The sequence below is a fragment of the Rhea pennata genome, chromosome 7 (assembly GCF_028389875.1).
Source record: "Rhea pennata isolate bPtePen1 chromosome 7, bPtePen1.pri, whole genome shotgun sequence".
Classification (NCBI taxonomy): Eukaryota; Metazoa; Chordata; class Aves; order Rheiformes; family Rheidae; genus Rhea; species Rhea pennata.
The window spans coordinates 26,388,116-26,405,739 of record NC_084669.1 but is presented as its reverse complement, the minus strand read 5'-3'; the positions used below and the strand labels follow the sequence as shown (position 1 = coordinate 26,405,739).

The 17,624-nt window shown below is 39.9% G+C and overlaps 1 protein-coding gene across 1 annotated transcript in view; it reads left to right on the top strand.

Moving 5' to 3' along the window:
* Window positions 1–17,624, top strand: part of DLG5 (discs large MAGUK scaffold protein 5) — a 114,755-nt gene that overhangs the window by 44,138 nt on the left and 52,993 nt on the right. Inside the window, exon 3 of the mRNA XM_062580322.1 lies at window positions 14,370–14,535. Coding sequence (XP_062436306.1) covers window positions 14,370–14,535 — 166 coding nt within the window. The remainder of the gene's footprint in view (window positions 1–14,369; window positions 14,536–17,624) is intronic.

Here is a 17,624-nt window from a genome sequence, read left to right as displayed (position 1 = left end):
TAAAATGCATATTACTGCCTATATATGTACATATATGTCTATATGTTTATGCATTTGTAAACTGTAGTCAGATTTAAAAGCATAGTAAGAAATTAAAAATATTATTAGCTGAGGTCATACAGACTTTTAAACTCTCAGAAGTGGTTGCAGGCTTCAAAAGTGACTTGACGTGGATTTTTTTTTTTTTTAGATGCAATGAGTTGCCTTACTTTCTCAGTTTTTTAAAGCCACTGAGAAAGGTAAAATATTTAAATAAATAAAAATAAAGGAGGAGGAGAAAGCTGTGTTGACAAAAAAAGCCAGCAGCCATATGATCTTGGAAGTGCTGTATTTGCTGTCAGTTTTTCTGCTCTTTATTTATATAAATTCTTCTGTGGTGAAAGCTATATAGAAGTGCTTAGTTTTAGATAGGAAATGTAGGCTCTTGCATATTTAAAGACCTGATGTTGTTCCAGGCATCTGCAGAGTACCCTGACAGCGTGAGGCAAGTCAGTTGCTGTTTAAGGATGTGTTGCAGTAACTGAGTTGAACTTTTAACTCCAGCATGCAGGAACAGGATTTCAGGCTTGACTAAACTATTTGCTGAAAGAACGGGAAGCTGTGACATGTTAGTTTGATTTTTATCAAGATTACATTTGTATGCCACTACCTGGAAGAAGGATATGGTTTGGTTTGCTACTAATAAATTGGGGCTGGAGATGGGAAGAAGCTTCTGGGACAACCAGACTCAAAAAGGGATCCTTTCAAAGAACAGTTCTTTTAAAGTGGTACACAGTAAGGTTGTGAAAGAATTCTTAAATGAAGCAGGCCTGAAATGTAAAGAGTGAGTGATGTAAGTGGTCCTTTCTAAGTCCCTTATCCTTGATTTTAAGAAAGGACAAGTATATTTAACTTGTTTTTGCAGTTTTTATAGGGTTGTAAATTGACATACTTTGTAGCTAATCTTCTTACGGTTTTGAAAGCAAAGGTAGGTAGATCACCAGCTAGCGTTTGACATCGCGAAGATAAGTTTCCTTCGGGAACTTTACTTTAGCAGCACACACTTGCAACCGGCAAATACAGGGCTCCATTTTCTGTTTTACTAATTTTCTGTAGGATTGTACTTCAGCGATGTTTAATGAATAATGTGCTGTTGCACTAGCTATTTTGCTGTGCTGTACTTGCTTTTATCAGGGCTTTCTAGGAGTTTTCCTTTTTCCAGTGTGACTGGACTCATTTGCAGGGTGTTTCATAAGAATGAGGTAGTAATGTCAGTGATGGAAGTATTTCCCCTTAGCGTGTTTCAAGGGAGAACTGGGAGCTGAGTTTGCTTTAGACCCTACATTTAGAGTATGTGTTTTGCTCGTTTGTTTAAAAATATGGCAGTGTGTCTGAAAGTTTGTTTAGAATTTGGCATGATGCTGCTTAGATATCATTATTTTCATATATAACATGGAACTGCTTTTTTTCCAAACCATATTTTTTGTTTCACACTTCAGTATTTCAAATTTTATACTACATACATGATCTGTGCATTTTATCTAAAGCATTATCCTTGAAAGTGTTCTGTGTCTTTGGGTTGTGCGGCAATCAAAGCTGTTTATAACCTAAAAATTAAGTGAATGACTATTAAGCAGAATTTGTAATCTAGTATTCTTCATAGTTTTCTTGAATCTTTCTTGAAATGATTGAAGTGCATTAGTCGTTCAATGTTTGGTGCATTAACATCCAGGGATACTGTATTCATTTGAAGCTGACATGTATGTTCCATATTCTGGTTTTAGACTTCATTTGTGAACATCCTCGAATCCTACTTGCATCTTGTTCTACAAGAAGTGACTGTTTTTAATATGATCTGATATCAATAGCAAATATTGTTTTGCTTAATATAGCACAGACTGCTAGATGGGTTTGCAAGTCACTCGAAAGCTCTAGCCAAATTATTTTAGTACTGATTTGTTGAGTGACAAGCCATCCTACTTGAAACTGTTTGCATGCCTACTCCCTGAAGGCTTCGTATGACTTCTTTGAATGAAATTCCAACTAATATGAAATTGCTATAGCATTTCAGGAATTTTGCATAACCCTCTTCCTGTTCACTGGCATATGCTTTCACAAGTGTAACGTGCAGTGAAAGCAGTAAGTCTTGCCTGTGAAATTAATGCACCGGTGGAAAATAATAAATAGCTTGTAGTCTGGAGATAATATAAGCTTTGGCCTATGTTCAGTTTGACACTGTTGTAGTTATAAGTACACACGCGTGCGTATAAAAGAATAATTTCTCTACTTACGTCATTTCCTTGTGGGTGAAGAAAGGGATCTGTTTTGCTCTGAGTTCAAAGCGCTCAGGTGATCCTTTTGCTTTCGTTAACTTGTGATCCACCTTGCTCAGATTGTCAGTCAGATTTTTACTTTTCAGAGGAAATGAGAAAGATACTGAGGTATTAGTTAAGCCCAGGAGAAGAACCATGAATCTTAGCATTGTCTAAGTAGGAGAGCTAATGCAACCTTTCATTTGTACTGTATGGACTGCACGTTTCATAAAATTGTTAGTGAAGATTACGTCCCTGTGCTCCATCTTCCCAACCTGAATCATACTAGCTGTTGTTGAAGATGGTTTCTGCTGTCAACATTCTTAATTAAATGATCTTGTTTTGAAATAGTTCCAAATGAGCCAGGATATTGGTGAAATTGAGATGATTGTATCACCTCAGTCCAGGTTGCTGTCTTCATTTGTGAAATTGATGTATATGATAATTCTGCCTATTTATCTGAAAACGACCTCAATCTAAGAACTAAAATAGTTCTAAGAAAATCTTAAAAGACAGTTCTAAGAAAATGTTGGGTCTGTGTTGGTCAAAAAAACATGCGTGGTGGGATTAGGAAAGGAGAGAGAATATCATGTTATATACCTAATATACCTAAGATTCAGACACACTGTAGATTTATACAGTGGTATGTTTGCAGTTCTGCCTCTCGTATTTCAAAAAAAAAAAAAAATCATGGCAGCAGGCAAAGAGAGTCGTAGCCGGAATGGCCATTTGTGGAGCAACCTTTATATAGGTAACAGCTAGACAGACTGGGGTTCTTTGGCCTGAAAGTGGCAATTAGAGGGAATACGATAGATGCTTGTAAATGTTGCGAGGAAAGTGGAGAATGCATGCATTACATTTCTAGTGAAAACAACTACCATGATGTATTTTTTCATATAATGTGTATTTGAAACAAGGAGCTTCCTGTTAGAACATGCTCCAGATGCTAAAACTTGATATGTGCTTGAAAAACAACTGGACAAATTTGGAGAGAAAAAATTCCCTGGGTTGGGTGAATCACTGAGCTGACGGTCACTAGACAGTGGAGGAGTGTTGTGGGGAGCGCAGTCATTGCGTGTTGCGTTTGCGCTGGCTGCAGTTCAGAGATGGGGTAACTGGCTGGACGGGTCTTTGTTCGGGTCTAGAGTGGCAGTTCTGGCAATTTCAGTTTCTGGCTGTTTGGAGAGAGAGAGTGACAGTTTCCAGCCTCAGCAAGAGAGATCTTGTTGAAGGTTGTTGCAGTGAACTTGGATAAAATTTTCATTTGCAGAAAATCAATTTTTACGAAGACTTGTGACTTAGATCTCAGTTATGACTCTGGGGATGATGTGGAGTGGTCAGGGAAAAGTCCGTATGATGAGCAGGCCGTCACGTTCACTGCATTCTGCTTAGGAAGTAAACTGAACTAGCTTCTGATACTTGAGTACTAGAAGTAGCATTGCCAGCACAGGCATAGCTGGCTTTTTAGTATACTACCAGCTCCTGAAATATCTGTTGGCATTGACATCCAATGTATAACCTAAAACGCTAGTGCATGTCCACTTCGTTGTGTGTACGTGTGTGGTTGGTTGGGTGGTTGTGGTAGGTAGGATGCTGCTAGGACAGCTTGCTCTGTAAAACTGCGCTATCTGTTCTCTCATAGGTCACGGTGCTGGAAATGGTGTGAATACCTTCTAGGAATTGTCCGTGGCAAGGCTGTACCCTCTTTGTGGGTAATTTTATAGAGTGACTAGCTTGGAATCCTGATCCCCTAAAATCACAAATACTAGCAAAATGTTAGTAATGAAGGATAAATGAACTGATGTTAATGATTGTCTGTCCTGATACGTTTATGAATGAGCAGAGTTCATCACCAGATTGTATTCCCTGTGGGAAAGGCAAGTCTGGTAGTGAAGGGGAAAGGCAAAATCATTTTGATTATCTTTTGAATACCAGTCTGTTAGATCTGCAGTCTGTTGTGGTGCCATAGTCCTTTCTCCTGTCTTTCATGAATTGGGAGGAAATCCTTGCTGATGGATTTAATACTACCCGATACAGTGTTGTAAATAGGTAAATATATTGCATGCCTATAGTTGATTCCCTTGACTTAATTCTATCTGTAGCAGATGCTCCATTTTTGAAAATCTTTCTTTTCTGGTATAATGGAGTTCATCTTTTTAATACGGTGTTTAGCAGTTGGCTATTGTCATTTGATTTAGTCAGAAAGAAGGCTAGGTATGTCTCAAGTTCTGGTAGCAAAGGAAAGGTTCAATGTGAAGAGATTTTCATGGTGTGAGGCAGGCATTCAGTGCACAGTGTAATGTGGCACTTCCAGAGCCTCACAGTTGTTCTCTCCTGTTCCAGCTGGTGCCTTGGGCTCCTCTCTGTTTATCCTGCTGCATGCACTGTGCCTGCATCTCCAGGCTCTGAGCAGTCAGGCAGGCGATTGCACCCTTCAGGGGAGGACAAGCCTGTGGTCATGACGGTCATCAGAGAAGCAGCAGTTTCTGCAGGAAGATGACAGCTACCTCATCTGTCCATATCTAGATGCAGAACTAATTGTGAAGGAGGAAAAAAATGCCTTATTTATAGCAAAGGCACAAATACACACCTCTGCAGAGGTCTCCACAGTCTCTTCACTGATAACTTACTTTGCAACCCTCAGAGATCTATTCCAGTAGATTTTTGGTAAATGCAACCCAGAGTACTGAAACCTGTGCCAGTGTAAGAGCTGGGAGAGGAGAACAAGCAGTGATAGCAAGGGCGGGGATTAGCCACTGGGAGGTACGTGAGAGGTATATGTGAAGTTGCAGAGGAATTAACAGGCAGAAAAAGGAGGAGAGGGGAACAGATAATGTAAGGCTTCCAGCTTGGGGAGTTTGGGATGTGAAAAATGGGAGCTGCAAGGAGCAAGAAAGCTTTGGGCTGAGTGATCTTTAGGTCTATGGTAAACTGAGAAGTCTGAGGTAAGTCTGAGTACAGAGGTTTGGAGCCTATGTGATTTATAGGTCTGAGTGGAAGGGAGCTTAAGGTAGAAGTTTGGGTCCTTGGAGCAAGAATTTGGAGACTTGAGCAGGAAAACGTGGTACGCACTGGGAAGTAAGGTTTGTTTAGGATGAGTGGTGGTACAGTTTCTGTAGTGTGAGTGAGGTAGAGCAGGTTGGGATGGGATGGACTGGAGTAGAGGTAAGAGGACTGGAGAGCTGGGAATGCTGAGCAGGAGGACTTGAGGTTTGGGGAGATTAGAGCAGTACAAATGAGTCAAGGACTGTAGAGGAGGAAGATTTTAGGTCACCAATGTCTCATTTCTTTTATATGAGCACCTCTAACCAAGATCTAGTTTGAGAGTCAGGAACAAACACAAATAATTGCTCCCAAGTATTTCATCTTTTTTTTTTTTTTTCTTCCTTCCCCTTTTAAAAACACGAAGCCATCATTTTAAGAGTTATAACAATGTCTGCATTCCTGAGTACATTTACTTTTTAATAATTTATGTATCAGTATTATTCCTGGAGAAAAGCTTTGACAAGAACATCATTAGTACTAAAGCTGATTTCTTTGGACAACTAGTCTGACAGCCGGTTCTGAGGCTTACGCAGTTGTTAGCAGCCTCATGTACGGTTTCTTTAGGGCCAGACTTAATAATGTGAAATGAAGCATGGTGCAGAGATTCCTTACCGAATAGATTCAAGGCTTGCCACCTTGGATCTGTGCAGGAATGTAAGCTTCACGTCAGGGTCAGAGTTGGACAAAAGTCTTTGTCACTTCTTCCAGACCATGTCCAGCCAGACTAACCCTGTGTGTACTGACAGCACAGTCCCCTGACTGTACTGGGATGGAGCTGGATTACAGCTATCTTTCTGTATTAGCTGATACAGGCAAAGACTTCAGATGCACCATTTTGGGTAAAAGGCAGCATGGAGGCAGAGGATGAGGTAAGCTGATCCCAATTTGATCAGTACATTAGATTATAAGACCAAAAATGTAAATTCTGTAATTGCATGGAAGCAGCGGAGGCAAAGGATCTCAGATGCCTTTGCTACCGGTAAGCTGTATTGACTTGCTTTGTTTTTTAGATGTTAAAAAAGAACCCAGTGGTACACATAACACATTCAGGATCATTTTCTATCCTTGTCCTGCTGCTGAACAAATTCTTCAGAATGCTTATGCGCCCATTCTGTCCTTTAGGCAGAAAAAATTAAACATTTCCACAAAGTTATTTCTAGTTAGGCCCAAGGAGAAGGCATGCAGACATAAAAAGATCAGGTTAAGATTCAGTTGTAAATACAGAGAATGATTCCACAGACTGTGTAGAAAATCCATGTGTTTTTACCGTATTTTTTTCCTAGTTTAGCTACAGAGAGAATAGCAGAACTACTGACCTACCAGTAACTTTTGGGTTAACTTAAAACAAGAGTCTCTAGTAATTTTTTTTCAAATTTGTCTCAGTCAGCTTCTCTGTTATCGTAATAGCCTGTGTTTAGTTATTGCTGTAAACATGAAACATGCATTTTTGTCCAATAGGGAAATGCCACTTACAGAAGGAATCTTGCAAAAGGATGTTGACTCGCTCCCCAGCATCGGATGCCCACCAACTTAACGATATTTTCTTTTACAGACCACAGCTGTTGTCTGTGTTTCACACCCATTTCAGTACCCAGAAACAGAAAAGCACAGAAATTGCTGGGATTTGAAGTCAGTTTATGAAGTCTCCTTCATTTTCATGTTAGTAATACCTACTCACACTGAAATTTTTTAGCCTTCAGTAATTGTCATAGTCCTAATAGAGGAGCAGAGCAAGGACTTAAGTAAGTTGTATAAAGTGGTTGATGTGACTCATGTGAGAGTTCAGGACCAGTCTATCATGATTTCTGTGTTGTCACCCAAGCCACTTTTCATTTTCTTTCTCTGGCTTGCTGGGCTTGAAGACCATGAGGGATGTAGCAAGAATGAATTTCCAGCCTCACATGCATGGCCTAGAAGAAACCATTGAGGCAAAGCTACTTTTCCCACCGATGTAGCGGCAGGGTGGCAGACTTGGAGTAGGAGCTGACTGTTCATAGGCGTATCTCGCTGTGCAGTTGTACAGGACTCTTTCTTTTGTGTCTGCGCGCATGTAAATAAAAGAACAGCATGATGGGTCATTGTTCCTTAGAGATTTTTCTGGTGTATCTTCCTTACCATTGGAAATCTGTGTACGTGACACTTTGTTTCTTCCCTTTTGTTTTCTTCTTTTCTTTTTCATGTATTGATAAAGTCCATGCTGTTGCGCACGAAATGGGTTGTTTTGACAATACTGGAGGCAAAAGTTTATTGTTAATTCCCCAGAGAGATGTGATGTAAGCTGCAATAATCCCTGCATCCCACTATTGTGCCTCAGCCCCACCTTCTTCCCCCCAAAAGGAACAAATCCTCATTAAATTGTCATGCTCTCGCCGTATTTCCTTTCTCTTTGCTCTTTACTGATCGGAGATTTTTGTGTGTAAATAAAGGCTTCCTTCGTCTGCCTGCTCCCTGTACCCGGCAGAATCTCTGAATGGAGCTACAATCCAGTGTCTCTGACATCAGAATAATTATTTATGGAGATTCAGTGCCTGGCGTGCCAAGCACGGAACAACGCTGTCACTGAGGAGTTGGATAGAAACCAGTAACCCAACTATACGTGACAGTTGCTGGCTGATCTCCCACTTGACCCAGCAGTGATAATGGAGAGGGAAAGAACAAAGAATAAAGAAATGTTGCTTTTTGCTTTATGTTTCAGTTTTGTAATATATTGGTTTGTGTAGTGTGCTCTGTCCGGCTTATAGTTTTGAAGATTAATGCCACCAGGCACTAAAATGAGCCTGAATGACAGAGCTATTCTTCCCTTGAATTCATGTATTGGAGGTTACCCGTCAGTGTAAGGGAGCCCGCAGTCAGGTCCAATGCCAACAGGCCAAACTGGCACGTTCCTCCTTATGTCCAGGAGCAGATTATTTTTATAATAGAGACAGGAAAAATTGTAGGTGTATTAAGGAGAAGTATTTCCTGAATTTTCTTCTCTGGGGTTATGCAAATATAGCATAGTTTTAAGTTTGCAGTGCTGGTTTCATCTGCCTCTTTGGCTCTTTGCCTTAGTGGACCTTCTGCACTTGTATTTAAAAGAAACTAGCAAATCATATGGGGGAGTCCAGGTGTGACTGAGGATAGTCTACACTGTTTTTTTGTGAGGTATAGGAGTAAAAAGAATGTTTTTAACACAAGGGTGTTGCATATTTTCCATTCTGAAAATTTTCTTACTTAATTTTTTGCTCACATAATTCTCTTGTTTAATATGTTCTTTTGAAGTATAATCTTTTTTTTATGTACAGGTTTTCCATCTTTCTTTTATATGCATGATTTCCTTTTTTCCATATCCAGATCTCTTAGCATTTTGGGGATTACAGCTATCAGTCTTACATCCCCTTTATTCCACATCATATACTCCTGGTTTTGTTATCCTTTGACTTCTAACACAGTTACTGCTCCAGCTCTTTTAATTCTTGCAGGTGGTATCATTATTTTAGTCATAAGTGCCTTTTCTTTCTCTTCACTCTCTATATTGCTGTACTAGCTTTTCTTAGGGGAATTTACATTCCAGTCTGTAACAAAAACTGTTACTGGCATTCTAACTTTATGACTTTTCCTTGCAGCCCTCAGGTAGTTGTATATCTGTCTCCACTAAGCTTGTCCAACTTGGACTTTAACCAACAGTGATTCCCTGCTTAACGCTTTGTTAGCTTATCAGCCCGACAAGCTGTGTACAGAAAGGTACGGCTTTTCACTAATTGCAGTTCAGGCTACTTAATCTGGGGCTCTTTATTCTTGCTCCAAAGCAAACATCACCGCTGCCCCAGTCAGATGATGCCTCGACAACTATATCCAGTCTTTCTCCCTCGCTGTTTGAGATTCATGTCCGCCTTTTTGACAACTGTCCTTCTGTATCGCTGTGATTTCACTTTATTGCCTCACACTTTCCGCAGCTGTGTGTAACAAAGTAATTTTTTTTCACTATTCATAGGAAGTGTTCAGCTGCAGGTGTGGTTTTCGATGTTCTCTCGGTAAAAGATAAACACTCCTTTGTTGTCTGAAATGACATAGATGAAATGATGCAGAATAATTGCAGTCTCCTACTACTTTAATCGGTCCAGTTCATGAATCACGGAGATGGTTCTAGGATTGAGCCGTAGTTTCTTTGCCTGATTTTCATTATGTTTGTTAATAACTATCTTCTCTTGAATAAGTATTTTGAATAGCTGTATTGCGTTCCCACTAACCTCTCTTTCGTGACATGCATTTCCCGGCAGTGGCAGGGGGAGCTACATGTCGATATGTACTCATGCACACTGATTTTTCAACCTTGGTCACTTCAGAGGCGCACAAAGATTATTCAGTGTGATGCCCTGTGTTTAAAAAAAAAAAAAAAAAAATCACCAAACAAACCTGATACAGACCTGAGGGAGAGGATTGGGATTGGTTTTGTTTGCTTTTGAGGTGGGTTTTTTGCTTGTTCTTGAGATGTTCTGTTTTGTTTCCTGTAGTGGATCAACTTGAATTATTTCTTGGCGTCTTAGGGGTTTGGCATATGTTGGACTTCAGAACCGCTGATCAGTACCTGACCACTTGCTGGCATTTCATGTGCTATAATATCTTAATGTCTGGCAGCTCACAGGTGAAATTTCTGAAGATACAGTCAATATTGATTTGAATGGGCTGTGGTGTGTGAATGCCCATGTCCTGTGCTCCTGACAGCAGGTTGCGAGTGTGCTGCCTTTCGCTACCCCTGAGCCCCTTTTTGGTCTATGGGTTCCGCAGATCCTTGAGGTGTCGACTCTTCTCCTGCCGGTCCGTGAAGCAGTGCAGCGGGAGGGTGTGTGGCGCTCCCGTGCAGGAGGATTTGGTGGGGAACAGGGGCTCACGGCGGCTTACCTCTCTGTGGCCGTGCAGTGGTCAGCCCTCGCAGTTGTCCCGCTTGCATTCAGACTGGATGCTTTGTCTGGGTTGTGCTTTCGCTGGGCAGGTTGTTGATCCAACAAATGTCATGTTTGATCTTTCCCACCAGGGAGCTCCTGACCAGTCAAACCGAGAAGCTCTAGCTGTATCCTTCATGGTCACAAGGACAGATTTGTCCTCTACTGGGTATTAGCTCAGAAGAGTTCTACTAGGACTTTGTCACCTAACGCATTTGTTATTTTTTCCTCCCTCATTGCTATTTTTGAGTATTAGATTGTAGTTTCTGCTTCACGTTGATCTTTCCAGAACCGTTGTTCAGTTCTTTGTGAAGTCTTAAGCTTAATATTAAAGTTTGGTCTGTGTGCTGGTTGGTTTGGTTTGTTACATTCTGCATAAAAACAAATACTGAAGCACTACACCTGCTTTTGGCCTTGCATGTTGGCTGCTCCTCACTCCTTTCGTAACCTGTTATGTTTGCTGTCACGTGAAAAACTCTGCAGTTCAGTATTGTCCCTTTCAGTTTTCTTTCCTCTCTTTACTGTTGTGTGTTGTGTTAATGTTTTATTTTGCCTACGTGGTAATTCTCAGTTCCATCTTGAGGTCTCCACTATTTCAAGACTTCGTCAAAAGATATATCTGAACAAATAAGTCTGTATGATAACTTCTGATGTATAATCCTGTTCCTCTTGTCATCAATTGCAGAAAGAAATTAAATATTTTAACCTGCTTTTTCTTGCCACTTTTTACTTGTCCTCTCCTCCCGACGTTGTGGGGAACTTACTGGTAACAATTTGCAGTATGTCTTCTGTGTTAATTTGTCTGGCAAGAGTAATCTTAATTGTCTGTCTGTCATCATTTACAAGACCAGAAAGAAATAATGTTCTAAACGTCCCCAATGACTACTTTTTTAAAAGAATGAAAGTAGTGAAAGACTGATTGTACCCTGAATAGCCTTTTGTTTGCAAGTAAGAAATGACACAAATTTATAGGATGACTTAAAAAAAAAAAATAAAAAAAATGGTAAAACTCCAGACTTTTTGTTAGTGTATGAAAGGTTACCTTTAGAGTTTGTTGACTCTGCCATTCATGTGTGGTAAGTGCATTTCTGATAGAGGGATGCGGTTATCAGAATTTGAGTTAAGTTAATCGTATTTCTGAAAAGTACCTGTTCATGCCTTTGTACCCATTTTTCCACTTCAACATTGTGCTGATTCAGTAGTATGGTATGTCCTGACCAGCTTAACATGTTTCTGAGCCCTGCCTTTATTAAAATACGCCTTTTTGCTTTGAAATGTACTCTCCTCCTTCAGATGACATGAAGCTAACTGAACGATGGTTTGTCTGTGCCAGCAGTTATCTCTTCAGTCATTGATGAGTAGAGTGATCATCAAGAATTTTATTCAATATGTACTCTAATAGTGGTTCTCTGTGACTTTTGCAAAGTCAAGCATTTGAACTATAATTATGGAAGATACGATTGTCCCAACTTCCCTTTTTAATGCTTTTCTTTTATAGAAAGTGTGAAGGGAATCCCGCAAAGTCTTGTGTTTTTTTCTTTTTGTTCAAAAGTTAGCGCCTGTTCTCAGAACTTAATGCGTGTACTATGTTGTCAGTAAAGTCTGTTTTGCCTACACAATGCATCCCTGCTCTAAGGCTGTTGCAGTGTTGGAGTGTAGCTTAGCTGGAGGTAGGCCAGAAAGGTGCTTTATGTACTGCTGCAGTCTTAGAGCCAATGTGGAGCTATCTGTGGGGTTTTCTTATTTTTTTATTTTTTTAAATGAACGAAAACCCCTACGACCCGAATGAAGGTCTACAGGAGTAGGCGAACGAGCTGTAGTTGGCAGAACATGCAGCAAATGCATTTTGACAAATCCAGGTTGCCTGAGAAAGCAGGTAAGTTACTGGAAGGTGGCATAATTTGGATAATGGAACGTCAGCCTTGAGGCTTGTACATGTTAAGACCAGTTTGACTGGCGAAAGTGCAGAAAGGAAGTACTGTTGTGTAAAATACGCAGTCAAATGGAAAAAAAATACAGGGCTGGAAGCACAGGTCGCTTTCCTTGTACTGCGTCAGGATGTCAGGTGAAATGAAAGGCTTTCAGCAGTCAGCTAGAAAAGCCCCTTTAAGGGAAATGAAGAGTATTGAATTTTTCTGATGAGCTAGGGGTTTTCTGAAGTCTTTTTGGAGCATTCACAAATCTCACCTAACATTATGAGACGTTTTGTGCTGTTACTGAAAATGTAAGGCTGTGGTTAAATTGAGTAAAGATAAACATTTCAGACTTTTTGAAAGGATAAGAGGAGAGATATCAGGATTGTATTGATCTGTGTTTTTACCATTCTTATCAGGTATGAATTTTTTTATGGTCTGATACCCTGCTGAAAATACTATTACATAAAAATATTTGTTGAAGCACTTACATGAAGTGCTTCAACAACCACTGAGAATTCTTTTGAGGGATGCAAGTTTATGTCTCTACAGAATGCAGGCTGTTTCTGTAGTTCTTAATTATTTCAGCTTGTAATTATAGCATTTACATGCATTATTTTGCAATAGTTAGATCAAAAGAACTGTCTGTGCACAGAAATCCTTATTACAGAATTACGGTAACAGCTGAAGGCAGTACAAACAGGAATCCTATTATACTAGATGCTATATAAATGTTAGCCCTGACCCAGAAGTTATTTTGGTGTGGAAACGTCTAAGCATCGGTAATTTTACTTAAAAGTTGGAGGTTTTGTGTACTGGAAGCACTTCATATTTTTCTGATCTGGGTTTGGAGATAAAAAGCCAATCCTTGCAATTCGTTAGCACTTGATCTCATAACTTTTTCTTTTTTTTGAAATTCCTTGTCTTTCAAAAGTCAATGATGAGAGAACATTATCTTACATCTCCCATTAAAAAAAAAGTTCTCATTTCTATGACTTACTTAAATGCTGTAATTAGAAAAAAATATTTCTACAATTTCTCTCCTGGGTAGAAAGTTGTAAAATCCCGTATAGATCAAACCTTTTACTTACACATCTGTGACCTTTATCTCTTGCTCTGTCATCTAGGGTTAGGACCTGATATTCCACTGGCAGAACTAAAATTACAGCTGAAATAATTGTCAACATGTTGTGAAACATAATACTCTAGACTGTCCTCTCTCAGGTAGAAGATGACCTCTTAGTATCTATATAGCTATCTGAGAAGAGAGTATGTGTAATGGTTTATCTCTGATGTTAAAAACAAAAAAACACTGAGAATTACAAAATCCCATGAAACTCTTTAACGTAGGGCTGTCCCTTAGAGGAAATTTGCTCTTTAGTCCAGTTGCAGTGATTTGATTGTATTCATTTTAGCCAAAAATGTAAAAACAAACAAACAAACAAAAAACTTCCTATGAATTGTTGGTAAGTCAAATGTTTAACTACTGGACTGATAAGTCATGACACGTAGAATTGCTATGTCCAGTGTTCTCTTTTTTCCTTGAAATTCAAAGATAGTAAGTAAAATTTAGCTTGTGAGTTTTATTTTTCTGTGATACTTGAGCATGGATTTTTCCTGACAGCTGACGCATTTTTTGTTTTTATTTTTGATTTTTGAATGTTAACTAGATTCATGGAAAAAAAAGCAGTAGCACAGTAGCATATTGCAAAATAATGTCTGTGCTGGTAGGTAGAGGAACAGGAAAAGGGCCCCCTGTCCTGTAGGAGTTTCTCTACTGTCACTGGTGTAAGCTGCTGCAGGTGAAATTTGCTTCTCCTTTAAGAAAGGAACATGCTTCTCAGTAGGTATGTAACTTGGACCCACACCGCCTTTGTCACCGTCATGGTCCTTACTTTGCATCATTTGTCAACTCTCTACTTGATGGTAAATTGTAAGGAGGCAAGCAAGGAAGGGTCCTACTCGTACAAACTGAACTTGAAAGGCAGATACAGCCTTTCTTGAAGTGCAGCAGCTGTCTGAATTGGAGTTTATTTTTTGTTAGCTCATTGATGAACTCTTCCGTGGCTTGCTTGTTTTTCAATAGGATTCTGCAACCAAAAATATAGAATGTTTTTAGCATTAGTCTTGACTTCTTTAGCAAAGTTGTGTTGTTCTTGTGAGGAGTTATTTGACAGCCAATTATTTCTCTTTGTCAGGTACGACTGGTAAAGCATCATCACCACCACCTGTAATAGACACAAGACAAATGAGTGAGAAGCTGGAGACGATATTGTTTCAGCTCCGCCAGGTAACTCGTGAGAGAGATGAGCTGCGCAAGCGACTTGCACTTTCATCTCCTGGATCGACTTTTGATGACTGCAGGTAAAAATAGATAAAGGAAACATATTTGAATTCAGTCTTCAGTAATGTTTGCAAGTGTCTTGATTCCCACTTGCCCGTAATTGCATGATGATTGCAGTGTATTTATGTTGCTCCTGAAGTGCATCCTGGTGATGTGTGTGTAGGTGACCTTCTCCAGGTTTTGGAGGTGCCTGTTGAATTGCCTATTCCTTGGAGGAAGGAGGACTTGGATGAAAAATAAATTTTCTTATATTGGGGATATTTTATCAAATGGACCTTGTGGGGCTGAGAGAGCTATTTCTGTCTTGAGAGAAGCAGCAAAATAAGTTGCTGAGGTCTTTATTATGTTAAGAGAGGGAAAGGAAGACAGTGGCTGAAGCATTTTCTGTTTAGAAAGCAAGTGAGACGAAAGGAAGATAGCTCTGAACACTTGATCAGAGCACAGAAACCGGGAGAGAAAAGAATCCCAACTATACCCTGTGCTGCTGAAAGCCAAGATGAGTATAAAGTCCTGCAAAGGGGAGTAAAGGGTTTTTAGGGAGTTGACTTTCTGGTATTTTTTTATTAGGGAACTGTGTATCAGTAACGTATTGGGGAAAAAGGAGCCCTCAACCACTGAGAGGTAATGGGCTCTGACGAATTAAAATAGTACTGTTCAAAGTCAATTAATGTCCAACAGCCTTACACAGTCCATTCCGATTTGAGGGATGATCACTTACAAGGAACATAGTATTAAGGGAGAGTATGAGTTACCTGCTGATAAGAAATTTTTTGGATAGGAATCAGTTTATTTTTGAGAACTGAAGGTTTGGTTATATTGGAAAACATAATTTTTGGCATACTGAGTGAGTGCGTTTTATCTGCCAATAACACATGTAAGAGATTTTTTTTGAACTCTGAAACTATCTTGTTGTCAGTGAGTCTGAAATAAGAGCAAAGCACAGATTTCCTGGGGGGCATTGCCATAATGCTTAGCTGCTTTGAACTGTTATGGTTCCTGTTTGTTGCTCTTTTTTATCTGTTACTTCATAGGCTCTGTCTGTATGTAATTGGGTGATTAATTGAACTTCTTGTCCTTACAAGATGAAGTCAAGGTTTGAACCGATGAACTAGAATTGAGAGAATCTGCGTCTTACTCATACGCTCCTTAGTTAACCATCTTACTTTTTTTCTGAGAGTTGTGAGGATTATTTTGAGTGTTAGGGGCTTTGTGCACTCTCTACAGCTCTCAGTGTTGTGGGACAGGAGAGGAAAAGGATGTCAAACGTCGATATCTTATACATAGTTTTCAGTTACTTCTTACACAGAGGGACTTCTTGTTGGAAATCAAAGCTTAGGAATTAAGGATTTTATAGTTTAAAATAGTTTTCTTTATAATCCAGGGTATTATTAATGAATTTGTGATGGGCTGTTGTCTAGACTGCCCCAGTTTTCTCTTGGATTGCCAAATCAGTTTTCCGTTGCAAAGGTAGGGTGTGTATATTCTGGTGGAAAACACCTTTGAGAAGAACTCACTGGAGTAAACATTGTGTTTGGACAGCGCTTATAAAATTTGTTGGATGGAGAATGCTGCTTTCCAAACAATTAAATATTTGAAGAGTGGGAAAAGGAATGGAGATCATTAGTTGAAGTTACTTTCCTTTACTGAAGAAACTACTACTCCCATCTATGTGCACACCTGTGGTTTGCAAAAACTTGGTAATATTTTTTACATTACTTCTTGCAGTTTTTCCTCATGTAAAACTAATCTTGAGCTTCCTAGGAGTCAAAGCTCAGACACTGCAAACTGTTACTCTGAACAGGGAAATCTGAAAGACCCTGGTGATTTTTACAGCCCCGTAAGGGCTGTTGCTTTCTTATCTGCATATGCCACCTTATAATGACGCCTGTACCCTGGGCAGGTGGCGTAGAGACAAATCTGGACACGTCATGATGAGGTGCTCCAAAACAGCTGCAGTTCCCAGCACGTTTGTAGGCTGGGCTGCGCTAGCTGTGAAGAGAGCCAGTTGCAAAACTGAGAGCTGCTTTCTAAAGCAAACACTGACTAACTGCTGCGCAGTGGAAGCAGAGCCGTAAAGTGGCTTGTGATGTGCTGAATCAGATGAACACGTGTCGTTCTGCCGCACAGCGGTAGGACTGCTCATGCGATGCCTGAGTCACTTGACAGTGACGGTATGTGTGCACTTGTGGTAGTGGTTCAGCAAAGGTCTGACCAAATCGTTTCACGTGCTCAAGGTGCACGTTATGCGTTTAAAACTGCCGTTCTTGCTACTTAATATGTTTTCCTTAGAGAACTGAAATACAAAAAGACTTGCAAGCTGCCTTTGAGAAGAAACTGCTGTATGTGTGATCTGTAACTCTTATTTTTCGTGGACTTGACGTAACCAATGAAAATATTTTCACGCTGTTGATAAGGCATTGCCCAAAGGAAAGATGGGTCTGCTGTTGGTGTTAGCTTTTGTGTAATCAAATACATCTAAATGTCAATCTCAGTATAGTCCTGACCTATACTCTGGCTAGTTCCACTGGAATACAAAGGATTTTCAGAGCTGTTTTATGAGCATCAGAAGAATAGTCAGACCTTTGACCCTAGCATATTACATTTTGTACGTTATTTGCAGCAGTGCTTCTAAAGCAGTAACTGACATCTCTCCTTTATTAAAATAATACTGCTCTGTATTCTGTGAAGCCTTTGCCCCCCCGCTCCAGCATTAAATTGTGGTGTTCCTATTGGAACTAGGGTCAGCCACTGCATGGTTTTGAATGGAGAGCTTTGTTGCAACAGTTTAATTTTTGACTTCTGACCAGGGATAGAGTTCCTTCTGGCCATCACCCCCATTCATCTTGCTGAGACGCAAACCTTTGAAACAGCGGGGCAGTACATACGGCCATAGCTTTCCAGATTTTTTTTTTTTTTTCCTTCTTCCCCATGTAGCTAAGCTGGAATGCAGGATATGGCTGGTGTCATTGCAGTTCGCTTATCACTGTGTAGGTAGGCTAATGTGTATTCACCCACATGGTACCTCTTGTCTATAGGATTCTTCAGAACAAGGTTGTGTTACTTCAGCAGCGTGTGCAATATATGTGTGCTGGTGTTCCAAAGAGATAAA